We start from the raw sequence: 18881 nt of genomic DNA on the forward strand, positions 1-18881 counted from the left end.
AATCATCCGATTATTGGAATCCTCGAGGATAAATACTCGAGGATTGAAATTATCCGATTTTTCCCTACACTAAAAAACTGTACTGCCTGTCAATTCAGTGGATGATAAAAGTTTAGTTATGGCATTGACAACACAGCGTGATTACAAATTACGGTAATTAACACAGTTAAAATAAAAACACGGTATATTTTTCTGTGAGTAATGGAAAACAGCTTTTGGTAATACTTTATAAATGTTACAAACGTTTAATTAAGATGAACCAACCTACTGGTATGATGTCAAAATCTGAATATTATTTTTTACCTGCAAGTCAAGTAGTTTTGGCACTATGGCGTATACAATTATGGTTAATATCACAAATATAAGGGAGATGTATAGAAGAATAGGATCAATTATGGTTCTGTTTTCTTCAGCGAATAAATTTCCATCATTTATATAACAAACTAGATAAAGCTTAGATAAAGATATCCCTCCATTTTCTAAAACCTCGCGCTCCTCCGTTTGACAGTAGCTAAAAAATAAAAATTGTGGTTTAAATTTCATAATATAACTGCCAAACTGTCTAAATTTATAATAGCTAAAGTAAGTCCAGCGAGAGAATCGACGATTTGGACAGAAAAAATTAAATTGAAATGACAGACATTTGTCACTATCAGAATTCTATAATTCTGTCGTTGGGGAGATTTTCTGTAGTGAGATTAAGGTGAGGTTATTATTTGAATAATTATCGTGTACAGGGTGTCCCATTTTGGTTTAAATCATACGGTATCTCCGTTATTCGTGAAGATAGAAGGGTGCGGTTTGCACAAGAGCCACTTTTTTGTCAAACGGAATATGCCGTAAACAAAATTTTCATAGCCTTCTTCGTTTCTGAGCTACAGGTTTTTTTTGAAAATTTTACAATTTGGGACACCCCCTGTATTGTTAAAGGTATCGCGAAGGTGAAAACTGTTTATTGTGGAATTTTTTACGTAGAATACAGTGGCGTAGTGTGTTATTCTACGAAAAGAAACAGAGTGATATATATTTTTGAGAAGCTCATAGCAAGGCGGATCATATGATTTATAAATATACAGGGCGCCCCATTTGAAAAAAACATAACTTTAGTTCAGTTCAAAAAAAAAATTGTAGAAAAACAGACTACGCAACTGTATTCTACGTAAAAAGTTCTACAAGAATCAGTTTTCACCTTCTCGATATCATCCATAATAACGAAGATACTGGGGCTGTTCCAAATTGCAAAATTTTCGGAAAGACCCTGTAGCTCAGAAACGAAGAGGGCTATGAAAATTTTGTTGACAGCAACTTCGGTTTGACAAAAAAGTGGCACAGGTATGTGCAAACCGCATCCTCCTATCTTTACTAATAACGGAGATACCGTATGATTTCAACCAAAATGGGACACCCTGTACATGGTGTCCCATTTTCGTGTGTTTCAAACAAAAAAGCGGTTTCAGGCAAAAAAGCGGGTTTTACATCACTGTGCTACCTTTTTTATGGAACTAAAGATGCTCTACACAGATTTGTCCCAGCCTTCTTAGGTCCTGTTCCTAAAGGTGCGTTCTTACGGGCTGTGCCGTTCCGCCTCTCGCCGCACAATACATTTTTTTAACATATACTTTTGTGCGCGCTAAAAAATACGCTTCAAAAGTATATGTTAAAAAATGTATTGCGCGGCGCGGCGCGGAGCGGCTCTTCCGGTGTAAACGGTTAAACCTTAAAATGTTGCATTTTTCGATCCCCTTTGCATCTTGGTTATCTTATAACTATACTCTTATACAGGGTGTCCCAATATTCCGTGGACATAGAACTATTACGCATTTTTGGAATCTTTGAAATCTACGTATTTTCTGAAATAAGATCTTTGGACACATTTACCTCTATACAAACGTGCTTCGTTTGTCCGCTAGATCAAACTTTAAAAATTAAATACATTTTTTCATGTATTTTAAGAACCGTTATTCCGATTTGAATAAGATTTTGGGTGTATGTGTATTGCAAAGTGCTGTTACATTTGGCTTTCACAAAAATCAAGAAATGGTACGGGAAGGGTGAAAACTATCCCCACCCCTACATCAATTTCAGTATAAATATTTGCAACCCCGCCTACGACAGATTTTCTTTTCGTAAAATGACCCCCCTAGTATTTACTACATTTTTTGTCCCTTTAAAAAACGCCACATAGTTTTGAGAAAAAAAGTTATTGAAGAATTTATTTTTGCAAAGCAGACCTAGAAAATATACAGGGAGTTTCAATAATCCGTGGACATAGAACAACTGCTTATTTTTTGGATTAAAATAAGTTAATTGCACATAATTTACCTTTATACAAAAGTTCGTCGTTTGTCCGTTCCGACATCAATCAAAAGTAACCCCGAACGGTAATTAAATATGATTATTTTTTAAGCTTTTTATGAGGTTTATTGTCAAATATAATTTGTGATACTAACATTAAATTCCCTATTTTCACCAACTAGATTATTAGAACATAATAGATTTTATACGGTATGGAGGGCCTTGATGTGACAAAAAACATTGTTTGGAAGTCAGCTTTAGAAATATATTTTTATCCTCAAAAAGTATGCGCGGTGGCGATTTTTTAAAAGAGACAAAAAAATAAGTAAATACCAGAGGAACCATTTTTCGAAAAGAAAATCGGTCGTGGGTGGAGTTGGAAAATATACAGGGTGGTCCGAATTGTATTCCGGAAACTTCGGCAACATACTTTGCAGATAAAAATAAGTAAAAAAGTTCGTATAAATGTATGTCCTAAAATGCTTAGTTTCAGAGATACAGGGTGTAGATATTTCATTTTTATTTCGATTTTTTCCAAATAATTTCTGAAGTAACGTCAATATTTGGATGAAAATTTGTGTCTAGGAGTTTTTTAACATGAAAAATTTGATTTTGATGTCAATATGACTCTTACTAGTAGAGGGCGCCACCTACATATTTTTTAACTGGTTTGAAGAGTAATAACTTTTCGTCTGTACCTGTATAAAACTACTGAATAAAAAATACACATTTACGACGTTTTTTACGTGAAAAAGGTCTCTTGGTAAAAACCGCTACGAGTAATGGTTTTCGAGATATTTGGCATAGAAATTATCAATACCTGTCATTGACCTAAATTAAACATGTTGACTAAATAGTTATTAGACTCAAATCATAAATTGGAAATGTTTTTGTGCCAAATGTTCAACAGAAACTGTTTTATCATCATTTTTTGCAGAAAAATATATGATTAATTTTAAAAAAAATCCCGAATTTATTATTTCAGTGAAATAACTATCTACTCAACGTGTTTAATTTTTCGTCAATAATGACATGTGTTTACTATTTTCATTCTAAATATCTTAAGAACGGTTGCTCGTAGCGATTTTTACAAAGAGATATTTTTTACGTAAAAAATCATAGAGATGTATATTTTTTCACTCGGTAGTTTTATCCAGGTACGGACAAAAAGTTATTACGCTTCAAAATAGTTAAAACACACGTAGGTGGCGCCCTCTACTAGTAAGAGTTATATTGACATCAAAATCAAATTCCTCATGTCAAAGAACTCCCAGACACCAATTTTCATCCAAATATATACGTTATTTCAGAAATTATTTAGAAAAAATCGAAATAAAAATGAAACTTCTACTCCCTATATGTCTGAAACTAAGCATTTTAGGACATACATTTATACGAACTTTTTTACTTATTTTTATCTGCAGAATATACTGCTAAAGTTTCCGGAATACAGTTCGGACCACCCTGTATATACTAAAATTTATGTAGGGGTGGGGGTAGTTTTCACCCTTCTCGTAATTTTTTTTTTGGTGTTTGTGAAAGTCAAATGTTATTAAAGAAGAGCATTTAGCTTGATATAGGCATCCAAAATCCCAATAAATTCTTACAATATTCGAAAAAATGTTATTATTTTTTAAAGTTTGATGCCCGCTAGCAGACAAACGAGGCACTATTGTATAGAGGTAAAAAAATACGTAGTAGTTCTATGTCCACGGAATGTTGGAACACCTTGTATGTCGAAATGGTGAAAACCGAGTTCCATAGCGTTTTTCACGTCGAATCCAGTGAAGTAACTAGTTTTTCACTGGGAGCTGTTATTTTCGAAATATGGCTCAAACTTATGTTTGGGACACCATGTATATTATTTATTTTTATTTCGTTTGCCGTGTTATGAGCTTTCCAAAAATATAATAGATACTTTATTTTCATAAATAAGGTAAAAAATGCATTGTTTATAACTTTTTAACATAAATCAACCTACACGGAAAAAATTGTAATAAACCTCACAACTGTAAAAAACACTGCTGCATTTTGATTTTAAAATGGTACTAGGCATCACGTTGTAGCTTTTATGTGTATCAATTTGCATATCTCCAAAATAATTAAATATGTATGCTTGATTTCGCAGGAAAATATCTAACAAGTGTGGTGGTAATTCTCTGTACATAATTTGTCTCAGAAAATATTGAGATTGTACTCTTTCAAATTTAAGTAAAAATCATTATTACAAATTGTAGCACTACTAACTATATTTTTTAGACACAATTTGCTGTTACTAGGCACCAGAGCTGCAAGCTCACAGAAAACTTTACTCGAAGAAAACTTCTACTAGTCTTTTTTTGATTTAAATCATTTTAATGACTTAAGTCATTTGATTTTAAGTCATTTTCCGAAAGCTGACTTAAGATTTAAAATTTAAGTCTTTTTCAAAATGATCTTGAAATGAGTCTTTTTAGAAAACACTTATTAAGTTATTAAAAAGATTTAAGTCTTTTTATAAAAGGCTTAAGTCAGATTTTTGTACAGGGTGGTAGGAACTGTATTCCGGAAACTTCGGCAGCATATTCTGCAGATAAAAATAAATAAAAAAGTTCTAATAAATGAATGGCCTAAAATTAATTATGCTAGGATATTGTAAATTGAGTTGGTGAAGAATAATAACTTAGCTAATACAACAATTGTGTATCATATGTTTATAAAAATCTAAGTACCTACAATGTTGTAGTTTTTATATTTTTATATGAGTATTATTATTTTATTATACACATTTAATTTAATCAGATAATTTTGCTTTTCATCGCGTTATCTTAATAACCTGCACTGAAAATAAACTTGTACAGCTTTTAGATAACACATTGTCATTCAGGGCACCCAACATGCATCCAAATTATCGATAAATTAATCGGACCTTTTTAAGAAAATTAAGTTTATTTTTCAGAAACTATTTGACACAGAGTTTACCAAAAATGCTTTTTATATCTACTAGTGGGTAAATGAATTTTTAGATATATTACGATTTTTCTTGGAACTTTAGTTTCGGTGATATTAATTTAATCGGACCTTTTTAAGAAAATTAATTTTATTTTTCAGAAACTATTTGAGACAGAGTTTACCAAAAATGCTTTTTATATCTACCAGTGGGTAAATGAATTTGTAGATATATTACGACTTTTCTTGGAACTTTAGTTTCGGAGATATTAATTTAATCGGACTTTTTTAAGAAAATTAATTTTATTTTTCAGAAAATATTTGAGACAGAGTTTACCAAAAATGCTTTTTATATCTACTAGTGGGTAAATGAATTTTTAGATATATTACGACTTTTCTTGGAACTTTAGTTTCGGAGATATTAATTTAATCGGACCTTTTTAAGAAAATTAATTTTATTTTTCAGAAACTATTTGAGACAGAGTTTACCAAAAATGCTTTTTATATCTACTAGTGGGTAAATGAATTTGTAGATATATTACGAATTTTTTTGGAACTTTAGTTTCGGAGATATTAATTTAATCGGACCTTTTTAAGAAAATTAATTTTATTTTTCAGAAATTTGGATGCATTTTGGGTGCACAGAAACTAGTGTGGAATAGCCATAGCTAACACACTAATGTTAATACACTAGAAGGTTTGACCTGCGGATTTGGTCTGCCATAGACTTGGTCCGCCACAAAAATACAAAGTCCGTAATCCCAATCCGCGCGTTAAATCTGATATATGAAGGTATAATATATGATGTCAAATATATTATTCGATTGTTCTGATTTCCTAATTTAAACCGATCGCATAGGGTAAAAAGTTAAATAACGCATTTTTTACCTTGTTTATAAGTACAGCCTCAGGCGAGGGGTTTCTCACTTGGATAAAAAATGTACATGTACTGCCAAAATATCACTTTACTGCCAAGCGACTGCCAATGACTGCGAAGAAGACTGCCTATGACTGCCATGTAATTTTTATAGGCGACTGCCGTAAGACTGCCAATGACTGTGGCGACTGCCAAGAAAATGTACATGTAATTCCAATAGTGAGACACCCCTCGGCCGTAGGTATATTATATTTTTTAGAAAGCTCATAGCAAGGCGAACGAAATAGAAAAATATATAGAGCCCTGTATTTCAGGAACTAAGAGGTCTAGGACAAATCTGTGTGTAGCATGTTTAGTTTCATAAAAAAAATAGCACAGTGATCTGATAACCGCATTTTTGTACCAGGTGGGCCAAATTTTACGCTTTTAAAGGGAAATACCCTTTTCTATAAGAGATAGACGAAAACTAATATCGGTGTCTGGAGCTCAATTTTTGTCAAAAACATGATGGTGAAAACCGCACATCGATATCTGTTACCGTTTCGGAGTTACGGGATGTTTTTCAAAAATATGAATTTTCAACAAATCTCTGTAACTTTTTTGTTATGGAAAATTTATTATTTTTATGAAAACATTTCCAAAGCATCTTTTTACGTAGAATTTAATGGTTTAAGTATAATTTTTTTAAAATTAATAATTTAAGAATTATCAACAGAAAATTTGATTTTTTAAATAGGACACCTTGTATATTTTTAACTCATTGAAAAGAATTTAAAATTACCTTTCCAAAAATATAGCATACTTGATATTTTGTTCGATTCCTCTTCGAGATATAGAGTTTATTAAAATTCGCCCACTTTGAATAAGTAGGCTTTGAACGGCGCGGCGCCGCCGCCGCCTGCTGCAATGCACAAAGAATCTAGCCGGTGAGCAGCAATTAAATCGAAAATAATATTTACAGTGAGAGATGCAGAATTTTATAACAATTTAAACTATATTTTACCAACATCAATACATTTAAACTATATCTAATAATAATAAAAATAAATACGATGTACTTAAACATCCGTTAAACGGTAGCCTACTAAAATGCCGTTAATAGATATTGTGACGTCGTTTATGTCGGCGGAAAGTAATGCCTAGCTATAAGCATTTTGCAAGAGCACCTGTGGCTCCGTGGCTGAGACTATCGCTTCCTGAGCGGATGGTCCGTGGTTCAAATCTCACGCCCACCAAGATTTTTATATATATTTATTTTGCTTATAGATGGTTTAGTTATTTGGCGGATTGGTTAGCGTGGTTATTTGGAGGGTTTTAATTCATTGGTTAGTTGGTTATTTGGTGGGGCTGGTTGGTTTTTACTAATTTATAGTTGTTTTTTATATTTTTTATCAGTGTCGAGGTTAGTTGCGTTGATTAAGTTGGTTATTTGGTGGGGTGGATAGCGTTGGTTAGTCCTTATAAAATTCCTATATTTCATAAAGCCGTCAAGTGCGTCACATCAACGACGTCATACCTATTAACGGCATGTTAGTAAGTTACCGTGTAACGGCAGTTTAAGTACAGCCAAATAAATAGCAAACCGAGGCATGAGATTTTACTACAGGTGTTCGACATATCGACCGCCTTCTGTTATGGACAGACGGGGCCGTTATTAAATATTTCTCGCCGCATTCATTAACTCAGTAGGGGTGAAAGATACCCTCGCATAACCTCTAAGTACTTCTAATTCTTATTTAGGTTATACGGGTAATTTAAAAATGACAACCTTTATTCTTATGCAAAGATATCCATAGGATTAGATCCAAAGGCACTCGACGGCCAACGACTGGGATCTTGCTTAGCTATTTAATTATTCTCGAAATTGGCTTCAAAAATTTGCCGATAACTTCAGCGTTCTGAGGCCTCCTCTTGCTGAAAAAATATGTTGTCGAGTTCCATTAGGGGCAGATCATGAATAAGAGATCCTAAGCCTACTAGTTAAAAATGGCAAACTTTTAAAAATTCTGTATTTCGAAGGGGATTAAACAAAATATCAAGTGTGCTATATTTTTGGAAAGGTAATTTTAAGTTCTTTTCATTTAATTAAATATATATAGGGTGTCCCAAATAAAAAGTTAATTTTTCTGTTGATAACTCTTAAATCATTAATTTAATATGCGGGTTTCACGATCATATTTTTGATAAAAATTGAGCTCCAAACACTGATATTAGTTTTCGTCTATCTCCTATAGAAAAGGGTGTTCCCCTTTAAAAGCGTCCAATTTGACCCACCCTGTACATCTGGTCAGAAACAAGAAACCCTGTAAAACACACGAAAATAGGACACCCTGTACCTTAGTTCGGTTCCTGTGTCGCTGATATACATAGACCCATTTGGTAACATTGAGAAGCCATGGTCGTTGATGCTATCGTACACTGGAAGTAAAATTCCACTGTCGTTGATGTTATCGTACACTGGAAGTAAAATTCCACTGTCGCACTTTAAATCAATAATTGGTTTCTTGTTTTTTAGACATAGATGGTCATCTTTGGATATAATGTTTTCTCCCGAACAACAATTTAGGACGGCCTTGGAAGTGTGTACGGATAGGAGAAGACATATTGGCAACAGATTCTTCATATCTTGTGTCTAATCTAAAAAAAAAGGCATTATCTTTAGAGTAGTTTCGCACTTATTTATTTACTCGGATAAATGAAAATAATAGGTCTTTTACGTTTAACTACTTAAATAATTTTCAGAAGTTGTTTATGTATCTTCTCAGTTCTCAGAGGTTTATTTTTTTCTATGAAGGAACTAAGTAGTAATAAGTTTAGTATTTTACCGTTTCACTTTATTTTTTTTTCTAAAAATTTACGTATAAAGAAAATAATTTATTTATACAGGGCCTCTTTTATATAAGTGCAAATAATTTAAAACAGTCACTACACTATCCCCGAAATGTTTTACGACATATTTATACGGTTTTCTAGAGCTATTAGTAAATATACTAATATAATTAAAATTAAATTTCTTAATTTAATTGTGTAGAAAATTAAAATTACTTTGAACGTACATACACAAATTTGTAGAATGTGGGTAACGTAGAATTTAGGTAACGTAGAATATGACAACATTGCAAGACTTTGATACACCGGCACCGTTAAGAAATTTAAGGAGAATGAACTTGCGACACTAAAACTTTTTTTTTTAATTTTAAAGCCAAGAAAAATTTACAATTTTCACTTTTTTTGGCGAAAATATCTCGAGGGTCTGTATTTAGGGTCCAAATACAGCGTGATTCACGGCCATGGTACGTTAGACATTTATGAAGAACCGGTCATAGTATTTTTTTCTAAATTTGGATTTTTTGCATAAAGGCACCTGCAACCTGCTCCATTTGTCTAAATTATTTTCAGCATTAAGGTACGCTCACATTGACCAGAGCCGCAGGCACGCGCCGCACCAATCGCACTTTTTTTTCTTGTCGCGCACACTGACTCGAGTCGCACGCGCCGCACTCGCTGCCTTATTCCCTATTTTGTTTCTTTTTGCCCTACTACACCCGTATTTGCCAATCGAATTTCTCATCAGTCGCTTCCGGAGTCCTGTCTGCGGTGATAAGCGTGTTTTTTTTTAATATTTCTCGACAATAAATGACAATGAACAAGAAATAATTATCAGCTCCTTGCTAATAGAAGAAGAAATTACGAGAAAGAATCGAAAGTTATAGGCTCACAATATTGGCAAAAATCCACATTATTTCCATATTTAATTGAGGATGAACTAAAAAAAAATTAATATTTCAATATGAGCCATGAAAAATTTGCGAACTTTCTTAGCATATTGAATTACTAATCTCCTCTTCGGCTTCCTACGCTACGTAGAGTGGAAGGAATTGCGTGTGACCTCAGCAGCACTAGCCGCATTTACCGAAAATCATTCTGGCCCAACAATGCTGGCCGCATTTTCGTCGATGCGATTCGTGCGGCTCTGGCTAGTGTGCGCACCTTCATTGAAAGTAACACAAACAATATTTTTCTTCGGTCGATGCGGCGCGTGCGGCTCTGGTCAGTGTGCGCGTACCTTTACAGTGTTTCCGCTTCATACTAAAGGTGGTAGCATCTTTGATATTTTAAACGAAACACTCCGCATATTATTACATTTTTCGAAACTACTTTCATATCTCTTAATTTTTCTATTATACTAACTTATACCAATCTCTAACAGTTTTCGAGACAAAAAATAAAACGTGTAAAATTGGCAAAAACATGATCTTGAATATGAATTGGTTAATTCATAAATTCGGCATATTGGCATATTGAAAGCTGACATTTAAGTTATGAAAAGTCGACAAATTCAATCTATCTAAATCAACCAATAATTGGATATCAAACAGGGAGATTAGAAAAAAAAATGTATTTCCATTTGTTATAAAATCGTTGAAATCATTGATATTTTAAATTCAAGCCTATGTAATTTTTTTAAAAATCGAAACACAAATAAAATTGATTTTGAACGATATATCCTTCCTATAAACCGGCACCCAAGACCAGAAATGCCGACCCTTAGTATATTACTAGTTAAAATACTTGCACTTATTTAATACACACTGTATAATGAGTTTTGTCCTTTACCTAATGAATTATGGAGCTCCCTTGTTTCAAACAATTCTTTTTTAAATTCATTGCTGTTTATAAATTGAATCATTATGTCATTTTAACATATGTATATGGGTGTTTCAAGACGGGCCGCGCCGCGCCGGCGCCGGCCGTCTGGCAAGAATTTATAATTATTGCGTTATTATTGTTTATTTATTCTAAATAAAGAACACCTTCTCAATAAAGTAGTATTTTTTGTTGCATATGCAATTTTGAGATCTTTGATTTTAGAAAAGCTCTTACTTAAATGTTATACTGTGGAATAATCTTAAAGAAATGTAAATGTAGAATAAAATCTTTGTTGTATAAGCGATACCAATTAAACTTTTAGTAACGTAATCGAGGGCACGATTTTTAAATTCATTGTTGCCAACCATAACCATGGAAATATTCGGGAGGTTGCCTCATATCTGAATATTCAGGTACGCCGCGCCGGGCTGGCTAACTGGAATTTACATTTTCCGCTGGGATTCAGGTGGTAGATCTGCTGTAAAAAATATCAAGTTGCCACATTTCAGTCATTGTCACTTTCATTCATTCATTTATTTATTTCCTGACATTGTCATTCGTTTTGATACTTTAGATTTATATTACGAGTTTTTGTTTTAAATGAATTGTGTTGTGATACATTAGGCTTAAAAAATTTTACTAGCAAACCTTGCAGTCGAATATTGTTCTTTTTAGAAGCTCTTTTATTGCGAAGTGGGTACAAGATATAGCTTAATAACCAATACAAAAAACTTTTCGCAATCTCATTAGAATATTTTGAACGGGAAAGTAGTATTAGCCTTTTATGTCCCTTAAGTGCTGTTAATGTTGATGTAAATAACTGTTTCTATATTTATAATTAATTTTTTTTTGTTTTTTTAAATATTTTGTTTAAAGAAATTATGTAAAAGTGGGCAACGCTGTGCCGATTAATCTTGATTACGGGACTAAAAGTTTAATTGATATGAACTATATACAATATACAGTATGTCCCCAGATTGTCATTATACAAGAGGAAACACTTTTTTATTAACAATTTATTAATAAACACATGTTTTAAAATGGTTAATTTCGTTTATACTTTTCCAAATTTTCATACCGTTTTAGATAAAAAAAAAAATGAAAATCAAAACGCGTTTCTATGGTAATATCGTTTTAAGGTTTTCATTCTTTGATAGATTGTTATTATTAATTTTTATTAACGTCATATATTTTGCTACATAAATGCTACGAAAAGGTGATTATAAATTTGATTGAATTGATTATAAATTTCGTGCTTTTTTAACATTTTAAAGCAACAAAATATATGACAGTAGTCAAAATTAATAATATCCAAGCATAGATAAATGAAAGAAGTTTAGATTGGAAAGTGCCGATAAGGACAATGTAAACACTATTTGGCGCTATTCTTGCAACGGTCGCGACCCAAAACATTTCTATGTAAATAAAACATAAAAAATTCATAAAACATTCTTTCAAGTTCGGAGCGGTTCGGCTTTTTCCGGAATTATATCGCCAAATATTGTTTATTCAAATTTATTATTTGCTTTTAATTTTATAAATAAAAATACAGTGTGTTGCATACAAGAAACTTTATTTTATATAAGGATATGTATGAAATACCTATGAAACATTGGAAACCGACGTTATGCCACGATCCACGATGGTTTTCACAGTTCACAGCATAGCTTTTTAAGTTTTTAGTGCCGCTTTTTCACAATTATCACCAGTTGGAGTAAATAAAACTTGAATTAAACTCACAAGATAGCAATAATTACTTTGAAAATGGACGTTATAAACACTTTTCGGAATTTCTTTAATGGGAGCGGTTTAGATTTTTTGAAAGATTTTTTGATTTTTGAAGATTCTGACTTTGACAAGAGAAAATTATTTCTGTTTTTGTTTGCCGTTGTTCTTAGCGACCGCTATAGCAGCGCCAGATCGCATATAACGGTCGTGACCCAAAATAATTTCCGACCTAAAATTTTTACGGGCTTTCCTATCTAAACTTGTTGCATTTATCTATGTATCCAAGATCCAGATCTATCCAAGAATGAAAACGAAATTATATTGTCATAGAAACGCGTTTTGTTTTTTGGTACAATATATTTTCATACCTACTTGTTTATTTTTCTCTAAAACGGTATGGAAATTTGGAAAAGTATACTCGGAATTAACCATTTTAGAATAAGCAAGATTTTTTATGAAGAATGTATTTTTTCCAAAAAGTTAATAATAAAAAAAATTCCTCTTGTAAAAACAATCCGGGGGGCGTTTAAGCAAAATGTACCATTATTTAGACCCTAATGTGATTTTCCCTGCTCTCATTGGTCGAGACTAAACGTTGGTGCGTTTTGCCAAACATGATTAAAATGCGGTACATTTTGCCACGTTAGCGTGAGGCATTCTAAACGCAGGTACATGTTGTTAAACTTTACTAAAACGTGGTGTATTATGCCTGAGATCGAATGACATTAACCTTTTCAATTGCCCTGAGAAAAATAAAAAAGAATTGACGGATTGATATGACAACTTCGCCAAAAACACGCCTCCGTTATACGCTTCTCTGAAGTAGTTTTCATTAGACAGACGTTGTTTTTGTGTGTTTGAATAAACTTTAGCATTTTTAATTGATATCTACCATGACATCTGAATATTTGACGTATATTTTACCTGATCAATTTCGATACAGTGTAAAAGAAGTTTTGGTTTAAGGTAGCATTATTTATGCTGAACTAAAAACAGCAGAAGATTGCGACGCATGGATTTCAGAATTTTAGCGACTAAATTCAGTTGCCTGGATTGTACGGCGAACTTTTACTTTGTTCTTTCCGTATTGGACAGGCTGTATGAAGGTGGCTTTGGGACAAAAATCACGCAGTTTCCAAAGAAGATCGACCATTATTATACAGGGTGGCGCACCTCATTCGCCTCGGTTGATTAAACGGAAAGTACCTGTACCCCTGTATACATTTAAAGAAGTAATCAAATTTCTCTGGCTTGAAAGTCAGCACAAAAATTAATTCTGAAAAGTAATGTACAAGGTGTTGACAAACTTTTTTATCATTGCATGCATATTTAAATATCTCAAAAACCAAAGCATTTAAATCTATTAAACCCTTATAATAAATGCCTTATTTTATGTTCAAAAATCCAAAAATGAAATAAAATACCTGGTGTTTCATAAGAAAAAATATAACTTAGGTGTGGATCTTAGTTCTGACACACCTTGTACATTTCAAAATAATTTTAAATTATGTACATTGCCTTCCCACATATGGACACGGAAATCAAACAAACAATTTTTCAGAAGTGTTAGACTAATATTTTTATAAAATAGGCGTTTTTTTAACATTTCACGCTGGTCCTAAAAAGACGATTGAATATTAAATAGGATAATTCTGTCATTCCTAAAAATCAAAGATTTTAATAATGGCGTTTATAACATGTTAGTGTAATCCGCATTGTCCTTAAAACATTTGCATGATGCTGGAAAGAATATGGCAGAACGTACCACGTTTTAGTCACGGTTGGCAAAACGCACCAGCGTTTAGTCTCAACCAATGAGAGCAGGAAAAATCACATTATGAACTATATAATGGTACATTTTGCTTAAATGCATCCGGGGGCATACTGTATAGCAATAAAACTAAAAAATTGAAAGAATAATATCTTTTAATAATTTCAAAATACTATATGGCGTAAATTAATGAAACTTACTTACATTGGCGGCTCGTCAGGGTAGGCAAGGTAGGCGGCGCCTACCCTAAAATTTTGGCAGAATTTAAGCGGTTTGTTACATTACATTATTTACTATTAATATTGCCAATACATAAAAATACTGTTAATACACGGAAGTGTGTTATAATAGTCAATATTATTTTAATATTTGTGGTCTTGTATATTAAAATATTCACTACCGCTGGCGTCCGCTGCGTTAAAAAACTAATAAAATAATTTTGACCGTTGGAACATACGCCATAGTTCGCTGATTTCTACATCGCCTACTATCAGAGTCGATGCACGACGTACGGCAGTATTCTGTCTCTGCCTAACTCATCGTGCGGTACCGACGCGACGTAAGTCAGAATTATATCGTATTAAGGCGGGGCTTAGGCGAAATCTCCGGTCGCCTTCGCATGAAGTCGTGGAGGCTAGGTAGGCTTAGAAGTTCAGGAGATATTCCCAATATTTTATAAGGGGGTATATCACATTTCGTTAAGGGGATATTTCATATGATTTATTATACATAGCATTTAAAACTTTTATATATGAAAATTCAAAAAACGTTTAAAACAAATTAGAAACGTTATTCAAAATGATATAACCGGTTGTATTTCAGAACGCGCCACAGAAATAAAAGAATCCGAAATAAAAGAGCGCGTTATTCGGTGCAAGAAGACGATACAACAGATATTACAGAAAAGTCTCAGTGTGCTAATTAATTCGATATGTTAATAAATGTTACCTATTTTATGAAATATCAGATAACATTGTTATACATTAGAAATAAGGTTTGCATATAGGTACTCGTATGTCTCAGTTATTTTTATTTATCCTAATAAATCCGAAATTTAAAGAATCCTATAAAACCAATTTCCAACGCATTTAATATCTGATTTAACAAACATAAAATGTTATTGACCGACATAAATTAATAAATAAATTGCAGGTATTAATAATAGATATGATAATTTCGATTTTAAACTAATTTAGGAGAATAATCCTGGAAATATAGTTCCAGAGGCTTTCAAATTGTTGGTTTTGATTGTTACTACACCATTTACAAGTACTTGGGTTGAGAGACATTTTTCATGTTTGAAATGCATTAAAATTCATAGTAAAGATTTCAAATAAATTTGAATTTATTTGGAATCGAATTCGGAATATTTGGAAATTGAAAAATAAACGTTTATCGCCACTTGCCTTACTTTCAATCTAAAAAGATCTTTTCACAGCTGTTCAACAATCTCATGATTTTACTGATATAATATTAAATAATTTTTCTTTATCAAGAGACCGACTCATCAATTTAATATATAAAACATAATTATTCTTTTTCTCAATACTTCCAATTTTTTAAGTTTGCGTAAATAAATAAAATAAAATTCTATGATGTAGTGTCCATAGTAATAGATAAACAAACATATATTTGTACATTATGTCAATCATTGTCATTACGTTGAATGCTGTCACTTTTTCTTTAGTTTGGGGGGGGGGCAAATAGACGCAACTAAAATTTTGTCGCCTACCCAGTCACACGAGTCACGAGCTGACACTGCTTACTTATTTTGGAATTTGATTACACTGATGTCCAGGATAACAGAAATCGAATAATATCTAAATATTTTGGTTTCACCAATATTTTCGCGGTTTCTATTTATATTTGAACGCAGACTTTTTAGTTTGTGATTTGAATCAAAATCAAGGACGGCAATATTTAGAAATCGAAAAACGGCATTGTATAAATATACTTTTTAAACACATGTTATGTTTAATTGCATGGATTCGAGCAAATGGGTTCTAATCGTAGCCAAAATAACTAAAAGGCGTATAAATATTTTGTTATCGATGTCATTTTCTAAACAGGGTGGTCCGAATTGTATTCGGGAAATTTCAGCAGCATATTCAGCCAATAAAAATAAGAAAAAGGTTCGTTTCGAAGATACAGGGTGTATAAGTTTCATTTTTATTTCCGATTTTTCCAAATAATTTCTGAAATATAGTCAATATTTGGATAATTGGTATCAATATGATCCTATTTGTAGGAGGCTATTATAGGAGCTATTGTGTAGGCATTTTTTTGAAAACCCTGTATATTAGTTGTCTATGAAAATCTTCGTTGCGTCTAATTATTGATACCTTATTAGATTGTATAGGACTTCAACATTAGAAATTTTATCATTATGTATCTGTAACTTATAGATATACATACATTTTATATCAAATATATAGGGTGTTTTTAAATATCTCTAATATTTTTATTGCTGATTATTATGTATATCTCTCATTGGCCTAACATAAACAAAGTCTTATTCTAATAGTATTGATTTGAAATAAACAGGAATAACATTTTCATATTTTATATGTTTTAGTTGCTGGATATGCTGAAATTCTACACGAGATTTGAAATCAGCGATGAATCTGGAGATCCATTGACAGATCACGATATGACGGAAATTCATTATTCTAAAATTACGTCACTACAGGTAAATAAAGTCTTTCTAACTGAATTAAACACCAATTTAATCAGTTTTTGTTGTTATTATTTTAGAAAGCAGCTTATTCGAAATATCCAGAATTAAGAGAATTCTCATTGGCCAATGTAGCAAGCGTGGACACCAGAAAAGCTTTGGAAAAGCATTTTGGACCTTTAAGGTAAATATTTTTAAATCATATTAAACTGAAAAATGTTTGATAACTCTACAAACATAAGGGCATGATTTTTAATATTCCTATAATTTTGTTATTTTAGTCAAGAAAAGTTAAGATCTATTGCTACCTATTTGAATTTAGTACCAATACCAGGCGAAGAAGAGCAATTCAAATGGTGTCGTTTAGATGAACAATTCTTAAAAGAACTATTGGTAAGTTCACCTAACTAAAGTTAGTCTAGTACGGGAACATATTCGGATCATTTGGACAAACGATATAAAAAAATAAGAACGAAAATCAACTTACTTTTTGAGTTAAAATGACAGACAAATATCATTGTCGTGTATTCTTAAGATGGACACGCTATAGTTCTTAAATCACACTGAATTAAAAGCTTGTTTTTGTAATAAAATATGTGGCAAGCATCATTACGCATAAACGAATTTTGAGATCAAGTAAAAAATCAAATGAAATTTGGTTGAATGATGAAAATTTACCAAAATTACTCATCATTCCATATTACTCATCCCTTATCATAGGATGATACAGGGTGGCGCATCTCATTCGCCTCGGTTGATTATACGAAAACGGAAAGATGTAGAAAGAAAATATTTCATGGGTATATGTGTATTTCATGGGTATAGGCAATGTGCATAATTTAAAATTATTTTGAAACGTACAGGGTATGTCAGAACTAAGATCCACACCAAAGTTATATTTTTTCTTATGGAACACCCGGTATTTTAATAATTCTTGTGCTGACTTTTAAGCCAAAGAAATAAACTTTACTCAAAAATTTGATTGCTTCGTTTAATGTATACAGGGGTATCAAAAATTGCTGGTCTATTTTAAATATTTATTTTACATAAAAACTTCGTTACTTCACATACAACACCCTGTATTCTTTTTAAAATGAATCGAAGCAGATTCAAAAGCTCTTTCAAACTATATTAGAGTTTCCTATACCTATCTAGCTCAGATTTTGAATAAGAGGGGCAAACGTTTTTAAGGGGTGGCCGAAATGGGAAGTTTTACTGTAGTAGATTAAATTTACAAGAAAAAAATCTAATGGCTCTCAAAATTTAAGCAAAAAATCAATTTTTTTTAGAGATTTTCAAACTTGAACTTGGGTTATTTTGGGCTTATTTGAAAAAGGTAAAGAGAAGATATCTTTCTTTTATCGAAATCTACCTGCCCTGAAAATATTTGCACTGCATAACAATGATTCACCCTGCATAACAATACCATTTATTATTACTAAGTCACCCCTTAAGGTTTTTCGGATTTGTTTTGAAACACCCGGTATACTGATGATGAAATGCTAATATGTGCTAGTAGTCGGCTACTAAATTCTATTTACGTTTGTTTACTAACAAATTCATGTCGGCGATTCTTCCTAATTATCCATCTGTGTTTACGCCAATATTTATTATGTTTTATTTTTAACATAATAATTTAAATAATCTATGGAAAACTTATGATTATCTTGAAACAAAGTAGGTGTGGTATACAATATAAATTTCTTCTTTGTTTTTTATGGAAAACTTCTTCTTTTTCAGCATCAATAATTCTATTTTTTTAGGATTTTGAGCAAATAAATTATGTTTTTATGATTTGTTCTTACGGTTTATTATGAGAATAATCTAATAACACAGATAAAATTGAAAATTAAGTCCGGTTCTACAGCGTGATCCGCCTTCCGGTTCCTTGCCGCCATTGCCTTCTGTCCATCCAATCATCGGCTTGTAAATTGCGCAATGACATTGCCTAAAGGGGG

General features: G+C 32.1%; 2 protein-coding genes across 3 annotated transcripts in view; one reads left to right on the forward strand and one right to left on the reverse strand.

Annotated features, from left to right (window-relative positions):
* LOC115888489 (RNA helicase aquarius) overlaps nt 1-18881 on the forward strand; it is a 92857-nt gene that overhangs the window by 22386 nt on the left and 51590 nt on the right. For both annotated transcript variants that reach the window (XM_030908239.1, XM_030908238.1), the window contains 3 exons: nt 16825-16938; nt 17004-17107; nt 17205-17316. In XM_030908239.1, the coding sequence (XP_030764099.1) occupies nt 16825-16938; nt 17004-17107; nt 17205-17316 (330 nt within the window). The remainder of the gene's footprint in view (nt 1-16824; nt 16939-17003; nt 17108-17204; nt 17317-18881) is intronic.
* The window catches only part of LOC115888491 (G-protein coupled receptor Mth2-like), a 47224-nt gene that overhangs the window by 18154 nt on the left and 10189 nt on the right, over nt 1-18881 (reverse strand). Inside the window, exons 2-3 of the mRNA XM_030908242.1 lie at nt 8437-8737; nt 304-511 (exon numbers count right to left, since the gene is read on the reverse strand). Of these exons, the coding sequence (XP_030764102.1) occupies nt 304-511; nt 8437-8723 (495 nt within the window). The 5' untranslated portion in view covers nt 8724-8737. The remainder of the gene's footprint in view (nt 1-303; nt 512-8436; nt 8738-18881) is intronic.

The sequence above is a fragment of the Sitophilus oryzae genome, unplaced genomic scaffold (assembly GCF_002938485.1).
Source record: "Sitophilus oryzae breed Bouriz unplaced genomic scaffold, Soryzae_2.0 scaffold_771_pilon_pilon, whole genome shotgun sequence".
In the NCBI taxonomy this organism is placed as follows: Eukaryota; Metazoa; Arthropoda; class Insecta; order Coleoptera; family Curculionidae; genus Sitophilus; species Sitophilus oryzae.